The sequence below is a fragment of the Neovison vison genome, chromosome 9, assembly GCF_020171115.1.
Source record: "Neovison vison isolate M4711 chromosome 9, ASM_NN_V1, whole genome shotgun sequence".
In the NCBI taxonomy this organism is placed as follows: Eukaryota; Metazoa; Chordata; class Mammalia; order Carnivora; family Mustelidae; genus Neogale; species Neogale vison.
In genome coordinates, this window is record NC_058099.1 from 37,342,221 (window position 1) to 37,357,803 (window position 15,583).

At 39.4% G+C, this 15,583-nt stretch overlaps 1 protein-coding gene across 6 annotated transcripts in view; it reads left to right on the top strand.

The window, feature by feature from the left end:
* The window catches only part of UBAP2 (ubiquitin associated protein 2), a 137,011-nt gene that overhangs the window by 40,186 nt on the left and 81,242 nt on the right, over window positions 1–15,583 (top strand). For 5 of the 6 annotated variants that reach the window (XM_044265504.1, XM_044265503.1, XM_044265509.1 and 2 more), the window contains exons 2-3: window positions 955–1,094; window positions 15,266–15,343. In XM_044265504.1, the coding sequence (XP_044121439.1) occupies window positions 996–1,094; window positions 15,266–15,343 (177 nt within the window). In that variant the 5' untranslated portion in view covers window positions 955–995. Of the gene's footprint in view, window positions 1–954; window positions 1,095–13,804; window positions 13,895–15,265; window positions 15,344–15,583 lie in introns of those variants that run through there. The other variant, XM_044265507.1, reaches the window with a different exon arrangement.

A 15,583-nucleotide genomic window follows, 5' to 3' on the forward strand; every position in this document is an offset into this window, starting at 1 on the left:
AAATAAGTCTTAATTTAAGAAAAAAAAAAAGAAAAAAAAAGATTTATTTTAGAGCTCAAGTGAGTGGGGATGGAGGAGGTAAGAGAGAGCTTTAAGCAGACTCTTTGTTGAGCAACGAGTCCACCTTGGGCTCGATCTCACAACCCTGAGACCACGAACTGACCTGAAATAAAAACTCAGATGTTTAACCAACTGCACCACCCAGCTGCCCCTAAGATTTTATTTTATTTATTTATTTTTATTTGAGAGAGAAAATATGGGCAAGAGAGTAAGTGAGAGAGAGCTTGAGCTGGGGGAGAGTCAGATGGTGAAGGGCAGACAGACTCCCCACTTAGCAGGGACCCTGATGCAGGGCTTGATCCCACAACCCTGAGATCTTAACCTGATCCGAAGGCAGACACTTAACTCATTTAGCCACTGAGGCATCCCTAAGATTTTAAGTAATATCGGCATGCAGTATGGGACTCGAACTCACAACCGTGAGATCAAAAATTGCATGCTTGGGCGCCTGGGTGGCTCAGTGGGTTAAGCCTCCGCCTTCAGCTCAGGTCATGATCTCAGGGTCCTGGGATCGAGTCCCGCATCGGGCTCTCTGCTCAGCAGGGAGCCTGCTTCCTCCTCTCTCTCTCTCTGCCTGCCTCTCTGCCTACTTGTGATCTCTCTCTGTCAAATAAATAAATAAAATCTTTAAAAAAAAAAAAAAAAAAAGAATTGCATGCTTCACTGCCTGAGCCAGCAAGGTGCCTCAACCATTAGACTTTTAGATAGCATTAGTAAAATTGACTTAATTGTTACTAGGAAAATACAAAATCCTAATGGGTTGTTTCTTGAGAATTTGTGTTTTAGAGAGCTGTTACGTTTAGTCTTCTATTTCCTCCACATTCCTGAATTTTATCCTTGAGTTTTACTATGGTTTTGAAGTTTTTGCTTACTACCATTCCGGCTTTCTTGCAGATTTTCTATTTTGTACATACGTTATTTTGTATATACTGTATATGATGACTTCAGTGAGCAGTGACCGTTCACGAGGTGCTCGGGAAAAAACACAGATTTCAGCGACACAGGCATCACAACTACAGAAACAAGTAGTACAGGTAAGTTTTTGTGGACCTCTTGTTTTGTATAGAGTTAGGTTAATTAGAGTGCACATACTCTCCTTTGTTGGTACCATAAGATTTTGAATCTTGTTTTTAAAAAGTAGGTTGTATTCAGTGGGAAAGAGAAAATATCATGATTCAGGTATTGTTGGACATTGTTTCTTATCTATTTGATTGTGAACTTTTTCCTCTCCCTATTAGCATCTAGGCTATCTCCTTTTTCTTTTTTTTAAAATGATTTAAAGTAATTTCTACACCCAATATGGGGCTCAAAGCTAAAGCCCTAAGGTGAAGAGTCACATGTTCTACTGATTGAACCAGCCAGGCACTCCTCCTTTTCTTTATTAACCTAGGTATGTGTAATACGGAAATCCAGGATATATGGATAATTTATGCTCTGAAGTAGAGAAATAGGTGAATTATATAAGAGACTTACGAAAAGCTGCTTTTTCTTTTAAGCATTGTTATCTGGGGAAGGTCAGTTAATATTAAGATGGATTTTAATTAACAAGGTCAATATAAATAAAACGTTTAATGTTAAATAGTCCCTCCTGGGGCGCCTAGGTGGCTCAGTCAGTTGAGTGTCTGCCCCTTGATTTCGGGTCAGGTCATGATCTTAGGGTGGTGGGATTGAACACTGTATGGTGCTCTCTGCTCATGGTGTGTCTGCTTGAGATTCTTTCCCTCTCGCTCTGCTGTCCCTAAAATAAATAAATAAAAGAAAATCTTAAATAACAAATAGTCTCTCCTACTGAATTTGTTTATATTATTACTTTAAATGATGTGAGATAAGTTAAATAAAATGCTAAGTATAGTGCCTGATACAAGATTGAGCATTTTATAGATGATATTGAGTAGATTTGCAAACCTTTTTTCAGAGGTCCATCATAAATTTCAGATTGGTGATTTGACCATGCTTTGATAGCTAATTACAAGTTTTTTTTTTTTTAAAAGATTATTTATTTATTTTTTTGACAGATCACAAGTAGGCAGAGAGGCAGGCAGAGAGAGAGAGAGAAAGGAGGAAACAGGCTCCCCGCTGAGCAGAGAGCCCAACCCCAGGACCCCGAGGTCATGACCTGAGCGGAAGGCAGAGGCTTTAACCCACTGAGCCACCCAGGCGCCCCTACAAGTACTTTTTTTATAATCAGTCATAACCAAGTGCCCTGTGGATGTTAAGGGACACAGAGAGTAGACTATTGTTGCTTTATATTTTTCAATATATGGTTAGCCTTAAATTTTGCTTCTGTCAGTAGACTTACAACTCTGCTGTTCAGTGCTTATTTCTAAATACATTTACCCTGATAGATAATTATTCACAACTGGTAACAAAAGATGACTTCTTCTTTTTTTTTTTTAACGATTTTATTTATTTATTTGACAGAGAGAAATCACAAGCAGACGGAGAGGCAGGCAGAGAGAGAGAGAGGGAAGCAGGCTCCCTGCTGAGCAGAGAGCCCGATGCGGGACTCGAGCCCAGGATCCCGAGATCATGACCTGAGCCGAAGGCAGCGGCTTAACCCACTGAGCCACCCAGGCGTCCCATCTTCTTTTTTTTTTGTTAAGATTTTATTTATTTATTTGACAGAGAGAGCAGGAGCACAATCAGGGGGAGTGGCAGGGAGAGGGAGAAGCAGACTCCTTACTAAGCAGGGAGCCCAATGTGGGGTTTGATCCCAAGAGTCTGGGATCATGACCTGAGCCAAAGGCAGACGCTTAACTGACTGAGCCACCCAGGTGCCCAAAAGATTACTTCTTGTTGCAAAAATTTTGACTATATTACACCCTCCTTTTGTAGGTGAATGCTTATGAGGCTAATAATGAAACATTTTCATATCAAAGAAGAAATAAAAGTTAGGAGTAATCATAGGTGCAGCCCTGCTAATAAAATAAATATAAATTAAAACAACATTTTGTTGTTGTTTATCGAATTAGTCAAAATTAAAAGTTATTATATGGGGGGAAAAAAGTGTAATCTTTTAGGGGTAACTGACTGGCTCAGTCAGTGGAGCATGTGCTTCCTGATCTCAGTGTTGTAAGTTTGAGCTTACAAGTTGGGATGTAGAGAATACTTCAAAAAAAAAAAAAAAAAATTTAAGTGCAATCTTTTAGGGGTGCCTAGATGGCTCAGTCAGTTAAGCATCTGCTTTTGGGTTATGATCCCGGGGGATCATAGTTCTGCCTTGGGTCATGATCCCAGGGTTCTTGTATGGAGCCCAGCATTGGGCTCCCTGGCTTAGCAGAGAGCCTGCTTCTCCCTCTTGCCCTGCTTGTTCTCTCTCTCTCTCTCTCTCTGTTTCTCTCTCAAATAAACAACATCTTTTAAGAAAATTAAAAAAAAAAAAAGTGTGATCTTTTAAAGAGGGCCAAATGAAATGTTGAGAATCTAAATTGTTTCTATCTCCCACCCAAGTAGAGTCCTTGGGCTGATATCCGGTGAATCAGAGTCTCCAGACTGTTCTCCCAAGGGTTGTTGTCACGATTAGTTTTCATGGTCTCTTTTGGGGCAGCTCATTTTATGTAATTAGATAAAAAACTGCCCGCTGAGCTGTGGGAAGAATTGTTAGACACTTAGATTCCTAATTTCCCTTTTTATAATAGTATGGTGAGAATTTCTCAAACAGTATGAATAACATTGTTAATGTTCATTTATCTCATCAATCTAAGACCATCTTTAGATTATGAGTAAAGTGGGTCTGTCACTTTACTAACTGAATTACTTAAGTCTCTTTGAACCTCACTTCAAAACAAAACAAAACCCAAAAAACATGCTTTGAGATTTATAGGAAAGAGTAGTATACATAATTCCTGAATCTCCTTTGTTCAGCTCTCCCAGGTACTAACATTTTTACCATGTTTATATTTTCTCCTTTCTACAAAGAAGAAACTATATACAGTTTGCCCCCTACAACCTTTTGAGAATTACATACCACATCTGAATACTTCAGTATTTTTTTTTTCCAAGGACTTGTTATAGAACCATTATTAAAAAAATCAGGAAATCAACTCATATAACCTACAGACTATATTACTCTTTTCCCAGTTGTCTCAGTATTGTCCCTTTTAGCTAATTAAGTGCTTTTTCATACATTGTATTCAGATGTCTGTTCTCCAGTCATTTATATTTTTTTTATTTTTTAATTTTTTTTAAAGATTTTATTTACTTATTTGACAGAGATCACAAGTAGAGAGAGAGGCAGGCAGAGAGAGAGGAGGAAGCAGACTCCCCGCTGAGCAGAGAGCCCGATGCGGGACTTGATCCCAGGACTCTGGGATCATGACCTGAGCTGAAGGCAGTCACTTAACCAACTGAGCCACCCAGACGCCCCAGTTTTTTAATTTTTATTTTATTTATTTATTTATTTTTAAAAAGATTTTATTTATTTATTTGACAGACAGAGATCACAAGCAGGCAGAGAGGCAGGCAGAGAGAGGAGGAAGCAGGCTCCCTGCTGAGCAGAGAGCCCGATGCGGGGCTCGATCCCAGGACCCTGAGACCATGACCTGAGCCGAAAGCAGAGGCTTTAACCCACTGAGCCACCCATGCGCCCCCAATTTTTTTATTTTTAAAAGATTTTATTTCTTTGTGTGAGAGACGGGGGAGAGAAAAAGCACAAGGTGGGGAAGGTCAGCAAGAGAAGCAGACTCCCCGCTGAACAGGGAGCTTGATGCAAGACTCTGTCCCAGTATTCTAGGATCGTGACCTGGAGCTGAAGGCAGGCAAGCTTAACCGACTGAGCCACCAAGGCTCCCAGATCCCCAGGTTTTTAAAATGTGACATGAAGGGGCATCTGAGTGGCTCAGTTGGCTGAATGTCTGCCTTAGGCTTGGGTCATGGTCTTGGGGTCCTGGAATCCACAGCATCAGTCTCCCTGCTCAGCAGGGCTCGCTCCTCTGCCCCTTCCTGGGCTTGTGTGCTTTCTCCGTCCCTCTCTCTCAAATACATAAATGGTTAAAAAACATGACGTGGAGCATAATGTTTTCCTTTTCAGGATGGTTGTAAGGAATTAGAAATGGTGTATGTTGTATTCAGGAAGCGATAACATTTCCTCATTGTATATTCCACCCAAGTTATGAAGTGATTATAATACTGTTTGAAATTATGTTGGAAAATGCCTGGCTCCTGATCAACTGAGACAGGACCCAAAATTACAGTATGAAAAAACTGTTAAAACAAGAAAAAAAAAAAGTAGACTATGTTAATAATGTTTATCTTTGGGTGGTGAACATAATGATTTAAAAAAATTGTATTTCGTTATGTTTCCAAATTTTTGGCATGGCAGATACAACAGAAAAATATTTGGCTTCCATAGGAAAGTTGTCAAGACATTCTTCACTGTGAAAGTAGTTTAGCTCTGGAGTGCCTCGCTGGCTCAGTCACGAAGCATGTAACTCTTGATTCCCATGTTGTGTGTTAAGTCCTTTGGGGGGGTGGAGTTTACTTAAAACATCAGGAGAAAAAAAATGAAAGTAGCTTAGCCCATTATAAGTCAAGTGAATGGAAGAGAGACTCAGAGGAAGAGATTAGTACATCTGCTTTTATTGGCAAGACTCTTTTTCAAGCTGACAGTTGGATGGTGAATGTCACTAATAGTTGTCGTAGGGTAGGCTGCATTCACCTTGTTTAACTTCAAATTATCAGTTGATTTTGCTTTTTCCTTTGATTTTTCAAGTTGTACAGATTTCTTGACATTTCCCAGAGGTTGTCCTGGCAAGTTTCCTGTCTTGAATTTATGTTTGGGGTTTTCTTTATGTTTTTTTTAAATTTATTTTAAAATTATTTTCTTAAAAAAGATTTTATTTATTTGACAGAGATCACAAATAGGCAGAGAAGCAGGCAGAGAGAGAGGGAAGTAAGCTCCCTGCAGAGCAGAGAGCCCGATGTGGGACTCGATCCCAGGACCCTGAGATCATGACCTGAGCTTAAGGCATCGGCTTAACCCACTGAGCCACCCAAGCACCCCTGGGGTTTTTTTTTGTATTTTTTTTTTTAAAGATTTTATTTATTTATTTGACAGGCAGAGATCACAAGTAGGCAGAGAGGCAGGCAGAGAGAGAGAGAGAGAGAGGAGGAAGCAGGCTCCCCGCTGAGCAGAGAGCCCCATGCAGGGCTTGATCCCAGGATCCTGGGATCATGACCTGAGCCAAAGGCAGAGGCTTTAACCCACCGAGCCACCCAGGTGCCCCTGGAGTTTTCTTTATTGCATATTTAACGTAATTTCCTTGGCTAGGGTAGTCAACAAAAGTAAAAAATATTTAAAGTTCTGATGTAAAATGCTTTTTATTTCATTAATATGACAGGCTAGTATTAAAGTACTGTAGTTGTTAGAACAGCTGTTAAGTCCATCAGGTCTGCTTCCAAAGTTAAGTTTAAGATTTTTTTTTTTTTTTAAGATTTTATTTATTTGTCAGAGAGAGAGAGGGAGAGAGAGCGAGCACAGGCAGACAGAGAGGCAGGCAGAGACAGAGGGAGAAGCAGGCTCCCTGCCGAGCAAGGAGCCCGATGTGGGACTCAATCCCAGGACGCTGGGATCATGACCCAAGCTGAAGGCAGCTGCCCAACCAACTGAGCCACCCAGGCGTCCCCAAAGTTAAGTTTAAATGGCTCTCTTAGGAAGAATACAGATGATATTACTGAAGTGAAATGCAAAGAATATTTGAGTCCTAGTGCTTAAGCTGAGAAAATTAAGTCTCAATAAATTAGCACTTGGTATTTACCTAATGTATGACTTTATGTTTTATTTATTTTATGTATGTAGGTGTATTTTTTTTTTTATTAACATATATATTGTTTCAGGGGTGCAGATCTGTGAATCATCAGGCTTACACACTTAATAGCACTCACCATTGCACATACTCTCCCAGTGTCCACAATCCAGTCACCCTCCCCACATACCCCCACCCCCCAACAACCCTCAGTTTGTTTTGTGAGATTAAGAGTCTCTTATGTTTTGTCTCCCTCCCCATCTTTATGTGTATTTTTTTTTTTAAAGATTTTATTTATTTATTTGACAGAGAGATCACAAGTAGGCAGAGAGGCAGGCAGAGAGAGAGAGAGGAGGAGGAAGCAGGCTCTCTGCTGACCAGAGAGCCTGATGCGGGACTTGATCCCAGAACCCTGAGATCATGACCTGAGCTGAAGGCAGAGGCTTAACCCACTGAGCCACCCAGGTGCCCCTATGTGTATTTTTAATGTAGGCTCCACACCCAGTATGGGGCTTGAAGTCATGATTCTGAGATCCAGTTGCAGGCTCTACTGAGCCAGCTAGGGGCCCCTTAACTTTACATTTTAGAAATTTGGGGGTGAAACAATATAAAATGAAAATGTAAAAAATATATGGAAGCCCTAGACTGTTGCCTATAGTAAAATGCTATTATCAATAACTGTTCTTACAGTCCTTAGAGAAAGTCAGTTTAAGTGTTTTCTTGTTAATACTTTGTAAGATAGTTTAATAGAGTCACGGGAAGCATTTTTTACCATTTGTAACTTGTGTACATTAAGGAAGCACAGGCATTCTCAGGCACTTTTCAAGTTTAAATATTGCTGCTTTTAGATCTATTGTTGGTGACTGTTTTCCCCCCTACCCTATTACTTGTAATCCCCCACGCCTTTCAGAAAGATACTACAGCCAGAATCCTTGGTTTTAGCTGTGTCTTATACTCTGTCATTGCTGTATGTTATATTTTCTGTCTGAAATGTCTTGAACCAGTCACTTTTTTTTTTTTTAAGATTTTATTTTTTATTTGTCAGAGCATAAGCAGGGGAAGCGTGACAGGCAGAGGGAGAAATGGTGAAGTGTTGAAATTTTTTTCCCCTAACATTATTTTTTTTAAAAAAGATTTTATTTATTTATATTTTGGCAGAAAGAGAGAGAGCAGGCACAAGCAAGCAGAGTGGTAGGCAGAAGGAGAGAAGCAGGTTTCCCGATGAACAAGGAGCCGGATGTGGGACTGGATCCCAGTACCCTGGGATCATGACCTGAGCCAAAGGCAGCCGCTTAACTGACTGAGCCACCCAGGCATCCCTCCCCCTAACATTTTATTATGAAAATGTTCAAATGCAAAGAGTCATTGAAAAGAGTTGTATGGTGAAAACCCATATACTCAAAATTAGCTTTTTTCTTCTTTTTTTTTTTTTTTTTAAAGATTTTATTTATTTTTTTGGGAGAGAGCTAGAGAGAGCACAAGCAGGGAGGATAGGGAGAAGCAGGCTGCCTGCCAATCAAGGAGCCTCATGTGGGCTGGGATTGTGACCTGGGCTGAGGGCAGGCACTTAACTGACTGAGCTAACCAGTTGTCCCAAAATTGGCTTTTTGATTTATTTGTTTTATTACATCTGACTAGCTATCCATTATTTTATCTTATTTTCTTGATGTATTTCAAGGTAAATTGAAGTCATCAATATACTTTCATCCTAAGCTCTTTAGTGTATATACATATATAACTAGAGTTTGATACTTGTTTAGGTTCCTCTTTTTTTTTTAAAGGTAAAATTTATATACAGAGACATTTTAAGTGTTATCAGATCATTTTTTATTGGTTGCATGTACCTGTATAACTCAGTCCTCTCAAAACACAGAACATCACCCTCATCACAAAAGGTTCTGTGGATTTTATTATGTTTTCTGGGTACAGACATCCTGCCTTCTTTTAGGGTTCTGGCGATTTTCTTTATGTACTGCTGATTTCTTTCACTTGCCTCTAACTCTCATTTTATCTTTCTGTGTGCCTCTTTTCCCTTCAGACTCTGCAGTTTTCCCATAACTAATGTGGACTGTGTTCTCCCAGTTTTCTAGTCCTTGCACACGTTGTCGTCCTTTTCCTCAGTCTTCAAGTATTTTCAAGAAAAAAATATCCTTTCCCTTTACATCTCTTCCTTCTTATGGTAACCACATGAACCACACTAACCTAGACCGTCATTACTATATTCTTAGACTGGTAAAATAGCTTTCTCCTTACCTTGGAGGCAGTATGATTGATACACTGGGCACTACAGACCTTGGGTAGTTAGGAGCCCTGTGCCTTTAACACCCAACATAAAATGTCAGTAAATTGCTTAGGGACACACTGTGGAGTTGAACTGTATTACTATGTCTGAGATCTTTGCTAGCGATAAAATCGAAGCTCCACTTCATGATATTTAATAATTTTTATAATAGGAACTTTTTTGGTCTTATGGAAGGATAATGCTTTAGGGATGAAGAATTTCATGATGCTTGCTTGCCAGATAGTTGTTAACCTTTTCCTGTATAATCGTTTTAATACGTTTTCTGAAGTTTGCATGCATATCGTAAGGGTATTTATTTAGACATTTTCCATCTTTCTTCGTATAGGTGTTCCCCTACTTTTGTTGCTTAATTGCCACAGGACTTTTCTTGTTTAATTGCTTTAATTAGACCCTCCAGTACAAAAGGTTAGAACAGACACCTTTTTCTGTTCTTGATCTTGGGGGGAAAGCTTTCAGCTGTCCTTCAGTATTAAGCATTTTGTTAGCTGTGGTTTTTGTAGTTGCCTTTATTAGGTTGAGGAAGTTGCCTTCTTTTCTAATTTGTTGAGTCTTTGTTATCATGAAAGGATGTTGGATTTTATCCAATGCTTTCTGTATGTCTTCTGAAATATTCATGGGGTTTTGTGACTTTATTAATATATTACATTGTTCAGATGTTAACCTTGAATTCTTGTGATAAAACTTGGTAATAGTATATAATCCTTTTTGTATGTTGCTGGTTTGCTAGAATTTTGTGGAAGATTTTTTATCTATAGTGGTATTTTTGTGTAGTTGTCTTTTCTTGTGATTTTTTAATTTTGGTATTAGGATAATAAAACTGACCTTATAGAATGAATTAGGAAGTGTTCCCTTCTGTATTTTTTGGAAGAGTTTGAAAAGAATTGGTATTGGTGTTAATTCCTTCATCATATGGTAGAATTTACCATCTGGCCCTGGGTTTTTCTCTGTGGAAACTTTTTATTTATTTATTTAAAGTGGGCTCCATACCCAACATGGTGCTGAAATCATGACCCTGAGATCAGGAGTTGCATCCTCTTCTGACAGAGCCAGCCAGGCGCCCCTATGGGAACTTCTTGATGGCTTATTCAATCACTTGTTAAAGAGTTTTTATTTATCTTGACACAGTTTCAATAGTTACTGTCTTTTTAGAGGTTATACAATTTGTGGCATACATTTGTTCATGAAATTCTCTTATAAACCCTTTTATTCCTCTAACATAGGTAGTAATGTCACCTATTTCATTCCTAGTTTTAATGACATTAGTCTTCTCTCTCTTTTCTTGATGGATTTAGCTGAAAAGTTTTCAGTTTCGTTGATTTTTCCCCCCCTTCACCAAAGAATCAGATTTTCCCCCCTCTTTTCTACTCTTTTTCACTTATTTATACTGTTGTCTGTTTACTTCTTTAAAATTAAACTATTTAAAAAAATATTTATTTGTCAGAACGAGAGAACAAGCACAAGCAGGGGGAGCAGCAGGCAGAGGGTGAGGAAGCAGGCTCTCTCCTGAGCTAGGAGCCTGATGGGGTACTCGATTCCAGGACTTTGGGATCAGGACCTGAGCCAGAGATAGTTACTCAACTGACTGAGGCATCCAGGGGTCCCTAAAAAACTATTTTGAAAGGGGTGCCTTGGTGGCTCAGTTGATTAAGCATCTGTTGTTAGCTTAGGCCATGATCCCAGGCTCATGGGATTGAGCCTGCATTGGGCTCCCTGTACAGTGGGGAGGCTGCTTCTTCATCTCAGTCTGTGCTCCCCTCTCCTGCTGTGCTCTCTCCAAATAAATGTCTCTTTTTTTTTTTTTTTTAAAGATTTTTATTTATTTATTTGAGAGAGAGAGATCACAAGTAGGCAGAGAGGCAGGCAGAGAGATAGAGAGTGGGAAGCAGTCTCCCTGCTGAGCAGAGAGCCCGATGTAGGGCTCGATCCCAGGACCCTGGGATCATGACCCGAGCTGAAGGCAGAGGCTTTAACCCACTGAGCCACCCAGGCGCCCCTCCTTATTGTTTTTCTTATATTAACTTTGTATGGGATTTGACCTTTATTTTTCTGTCGCTCATTTTTTTTTTTTTAAGATTTAATTTATTTATCTGACAGAGATCACAAGTAGGCAAAGGCAGGCAGAGGGTGGGGGGAAAGCAGGCTCCCACCAATCAGAGAGCCTGATGCCGGGCTTGATCTTAGTACCCGGGTGCCCCTCTGTCGTTCATTGTTATATGCAGTGAGTTTTCCTTTGTACTTTCAGATGGCAGCGTGGTTCTGAGTGGCTTTTCTAATTTCAGAGAGTTTCTTTACTGTGTAATTATGTTGGCTTACTTTCTGAGATTTCCCCACCCCACCCCTCCCCCAGTGTGGACCTTGTTTACTTTCGTCTATATGTGGTTTAATTTTGATTCTGCTAGTCATTTTCTCTTAATGAGAGCCCTAGATGGTTAGTTTCAAGAGTTGATAATGGTGGGGCACCTGGGTGGCTCAGCAGGTTAAGCATCTCACTCTTGATCTTGGCTCAAGTCATGATCTTAGGGTCCTGGGAGATATACTATATCTGTGGATGGTTTTTCTTTACATGTTTGTATTTGGAGGCTTGTGAGGGATACTGTGTCATCTATTTTTATTATTATTATTATTTTTTAAAGATTTTATTTATTTATTTGACAGAGATCCCAAGTAGGCAGAGAGGCAGGCAGAGAGAGAGAGAAGAGGAAGCAGGCTACCTGCAGAGCAGACAGCCTGATGTGGGGCTCGATCCCAGGACCCTGGGATCATGACCTGAGCGGAAGGCAGAGGCTTTAACCCACTGAGCCACCCAGGCGCCCCAGTCATCTAGTTTTATGATAATATTGTTGTCCATGGGATTTTGGTTTTGCTCTAAAGTTGAAGGAGTAGTTTAAAGAACTCTTTCTTACATACTCTTTATTTTTTTTTTTTTAAGATTTTATTTTTATTTATTTATTTGACGGAGAGAAATCACAAGTAGACGGAGAGGCAGGCAGAGAGAGAGAGGGAAGCAGGCTCCCCGCTGAGCAGAGAGCCTGACGCGGGACCCGATCCCAGGACCCTGAGAATCATGACCCGAGCCGAAGGCAGTGGCCCAACCCACCGAGCCACCTCTTAATGAGATTTTTTTTTTAAGATTTTATTTATTTATTTGATAGAAAGAGATCACAAGCAGGCAGGCAGAGAGAAGTGGGGAAGCAGTCTCCCTGCCGAGCAGAGAACCCGATATGGTGCTGGATCCCAGGACCCTGAGATCATGACCTGAGCCAAAGGCAGAGGCTTAACCCTCTGAGCCACCCAGATGTCCCTTCTAATGAAATTTTTAACATGGTGCCACTTTTGCTCTTTTATTTTCCTCTATATTTTATATCTGTGTACACATGTACATTGTATGCATGTATTAATATATACATTATTTTTAGTTATTTCAGTATTCAATTATTCCAATGTCAGTTTCTCTGGTAATGTCCCTTGTAGCATAGCATGTTTCCCCATTCTAGTATAGTATCAGCACATACCCCTTTTGTTTGACATGTATCTTTAGTCTAGGTAACTCTTAGCCTTTGTCTTCCAAAATTCTGGCAATTTAGAAAAAAAAAATAAGCCAGTTTTAATGTAAAATATTCTTTGGGCCTTCTGGGTTCCTCAGTCAGTTAAAAATCCAACTCTTCGTTTTTGGCTCAGGTCCATGGGATCAAGCCTAGCGCCCAGTAGGGAGTCTGCTTGTCTCTCACTGCTCCTCCCCCTGCTCATATGCTTGCACTCTTTCTCTCAAATAAATGAATAATTTAAAAAAAATATATTTTATCTATTTGACAGAGATCACAAATAGGTAGAGAGGCAGGCAGAAAAAGGGGGGAAGCAGGCTCCCTGCTGAACAGAAAGCCAGATGTGGGGCTCGATCCCAGGACCCTGGGATCATGATCTGAGCCAAAGGTAGAGGCTTAACCCACTGAGCCACCCAGGCCACCCCTAAATGGATAATTCTTTTTTTTTTAAGATTTTTATTTATTTATTTATTTATTTAATAGACCGAGATCCCAAGTAGAGAGAGAGAGGAGGAAGCAGGCTCCCTGCCGAGCAGAGAGCCGGACGCCGGACTGGATCCTAGGACCCTGAGACCATGACCTGAGCCAAAGGCAGAGGCTTTAACCCACTGAGGCACCCAGGCACCCCTAAATGGATAATTCCTAATAACAAGCAAACAAACAAAAACTTCAGTGTGAATTTGATTCTTCCTCATGATTAGATTTAGGTTATAGAACTCTGATTGGAATACCACACAGAGGACTTTTGATTATTTCTCAGATTATGGTGGGTGGAGTTATGTCATATCTATCTGCCCCTCACTGAAGATGTTGATTCATTCAGTCCAGAGTTCTTGTATTTCCTCTGATTTATTAACTGTGTTTCACCTAACAGCTAAAAAACAATCATGTGGGGACACTTTGAGACCATGTGCAAATAGTATGTTCCTCATGCAACTTTCCCCTTAGAATTAGCTTTTATTAATGATTACTGACTTAACTAATCTTTACTATCTTACCACATGAAGATTTTCTAGCTTGGTAGTGTTTTTTGTCAATGTAATATTACTAAGTATATATTAAAAAGATTATCCTTACTTAGTGACTTTAGAAATAAAAATTAGACTAAATAGACACCATTTTTCACTGTTTAAATTGGAATTTTTTTTTTTTTTAAGTTGGAAAGATTTTGAGGAAACAGGCTGTTTTATTCTGCTGGTGGAGAATAAATCTTTGTAGCCGGTGTGCAGAGAATTTTTGAACAGATGGTATGAAATGTTTTTCTTTCTTTTTTCCTTTTTTTAAATTTAGATACAATTAGCCAACATATAGTACATCATTAGATTTTGTACGTCATTGGATGTACAAAACATTTTTCTAGATACTTCTTTGGTCAGTAGTTTCACATCTTTATATTTATTGCAAGAAATCTATCATGGATATGTGTACAAATTTAGTTATAAGCCTAGATCTTTTATAGTGTTTGAGCAGAAAAATTGTTCGTTGTTAGCTCCTGGATTTTTTTTTTTTCATTCTCTGTGCTCATTCATTAAGTGGTTCACCTTTTAAAATATTTATGTTGGGAGTTAGTAAAGGTTTTTGTTAACAAGGGTAATATTTTTACTTTATTATTATTATCATCATTATTTAAAGTTTTTATTTATTTGAGACAGATAAAGTGAGGGAGCATGAATGGAGAGGGAGGGGGAGGGGAAGAAGGCGGCTCTCTGCTGAGCTGGGAGCCCAACTCAGGGCTCCATCTCTGGCTCCTGGGATCAGGATCTGAGCTGAAGGCAGACACTTAACTGATTGAGCCTCCCAGGTGCTTCAAGAGTAATATTTTAATTTCAGTAAATTTTTAGAGTAATTTTAGGTTCATTGGAAAGTTGCATGGAAATAGTACAGAGTTCCTATATGCATGCTTCTCAGTTTCCTGTTATCATAATCAAGGTTCCTTTGTCAAAACTAACAAACCAAATTGGTATATTACTAAATAGCACACAGAATTAATTAATTAGTTAATTAATTTAAAGATTTTAATTATTACTTGGGAGAGGGAGCATGAGTAAGGTGAGGGGCAGAGGGAGAAGCAGATCTCTGTTGAGCAGGTTTATGCTAAGCATAACCTGAGCCAAAGGTAGTTGCCTAACCAACTGAGCCACCCAGGCACCCCTAAAAATAGTATTTATTTAGTAAAATACAGCATTTGCTCTTCAGAGCTGACCAGGATATCTTAAAAGAGTTGACAGCAGTGTTTTTTTGGTTTTTTTTTTTGACAGACATGCTGGTTCTAAGCCTGTGTCCTAGCAGTCTCCACTGTTTACTGTTCTTCTGATTTTCTGTAGTTCTTATTTACTCCATTTCCCCAAGGCAAAGAACATTTAAACGAGTCACATGGCCAGTTAAGATGAATAATAACTAGGTCATTTGGCCAAAGGAATGGGACCCTTATGCCGTTTAATTTGATGTTTATTTGGCTTATGGAAGCAGGTTGTAAACATTTGAGAGCTCTAATCACTGTTTTTGTTATCATAGTACTGTAGTGCTTGAGCTTTTTATCTTCTTGCAGGAGATTTTTGGCATCTAACTTGTATTTTAGGTGCTGAGATCTTTTTAATAATTCTGTGTGTACTTTTCAGGCAACAGCTGAACAGATGCGTCTCGCTCAAGTGATCTTTGATAAAAATGATTCAGAATTTGAAGCTAAAGTTAAACAGGTATGTTTGTGGCAAAGGATACTATTATTTTGGTAGTAGAATCATCCTAGTCACAAAAATGTTACCAACAATGATCTAGACATCGTGGAGAAGCACATTGACCTTTTCTGTACCTGGGTATAGAACATACGTCAAATATTTGGCAAGTTCTCAGAAAGTCTTGTTTAATGTTAATAACCAAATTGCCGGGGCGCCTGGGTGGCTCAGTGGGTTAAAGCCTCTGCCTTCGGTTCAGGTCAT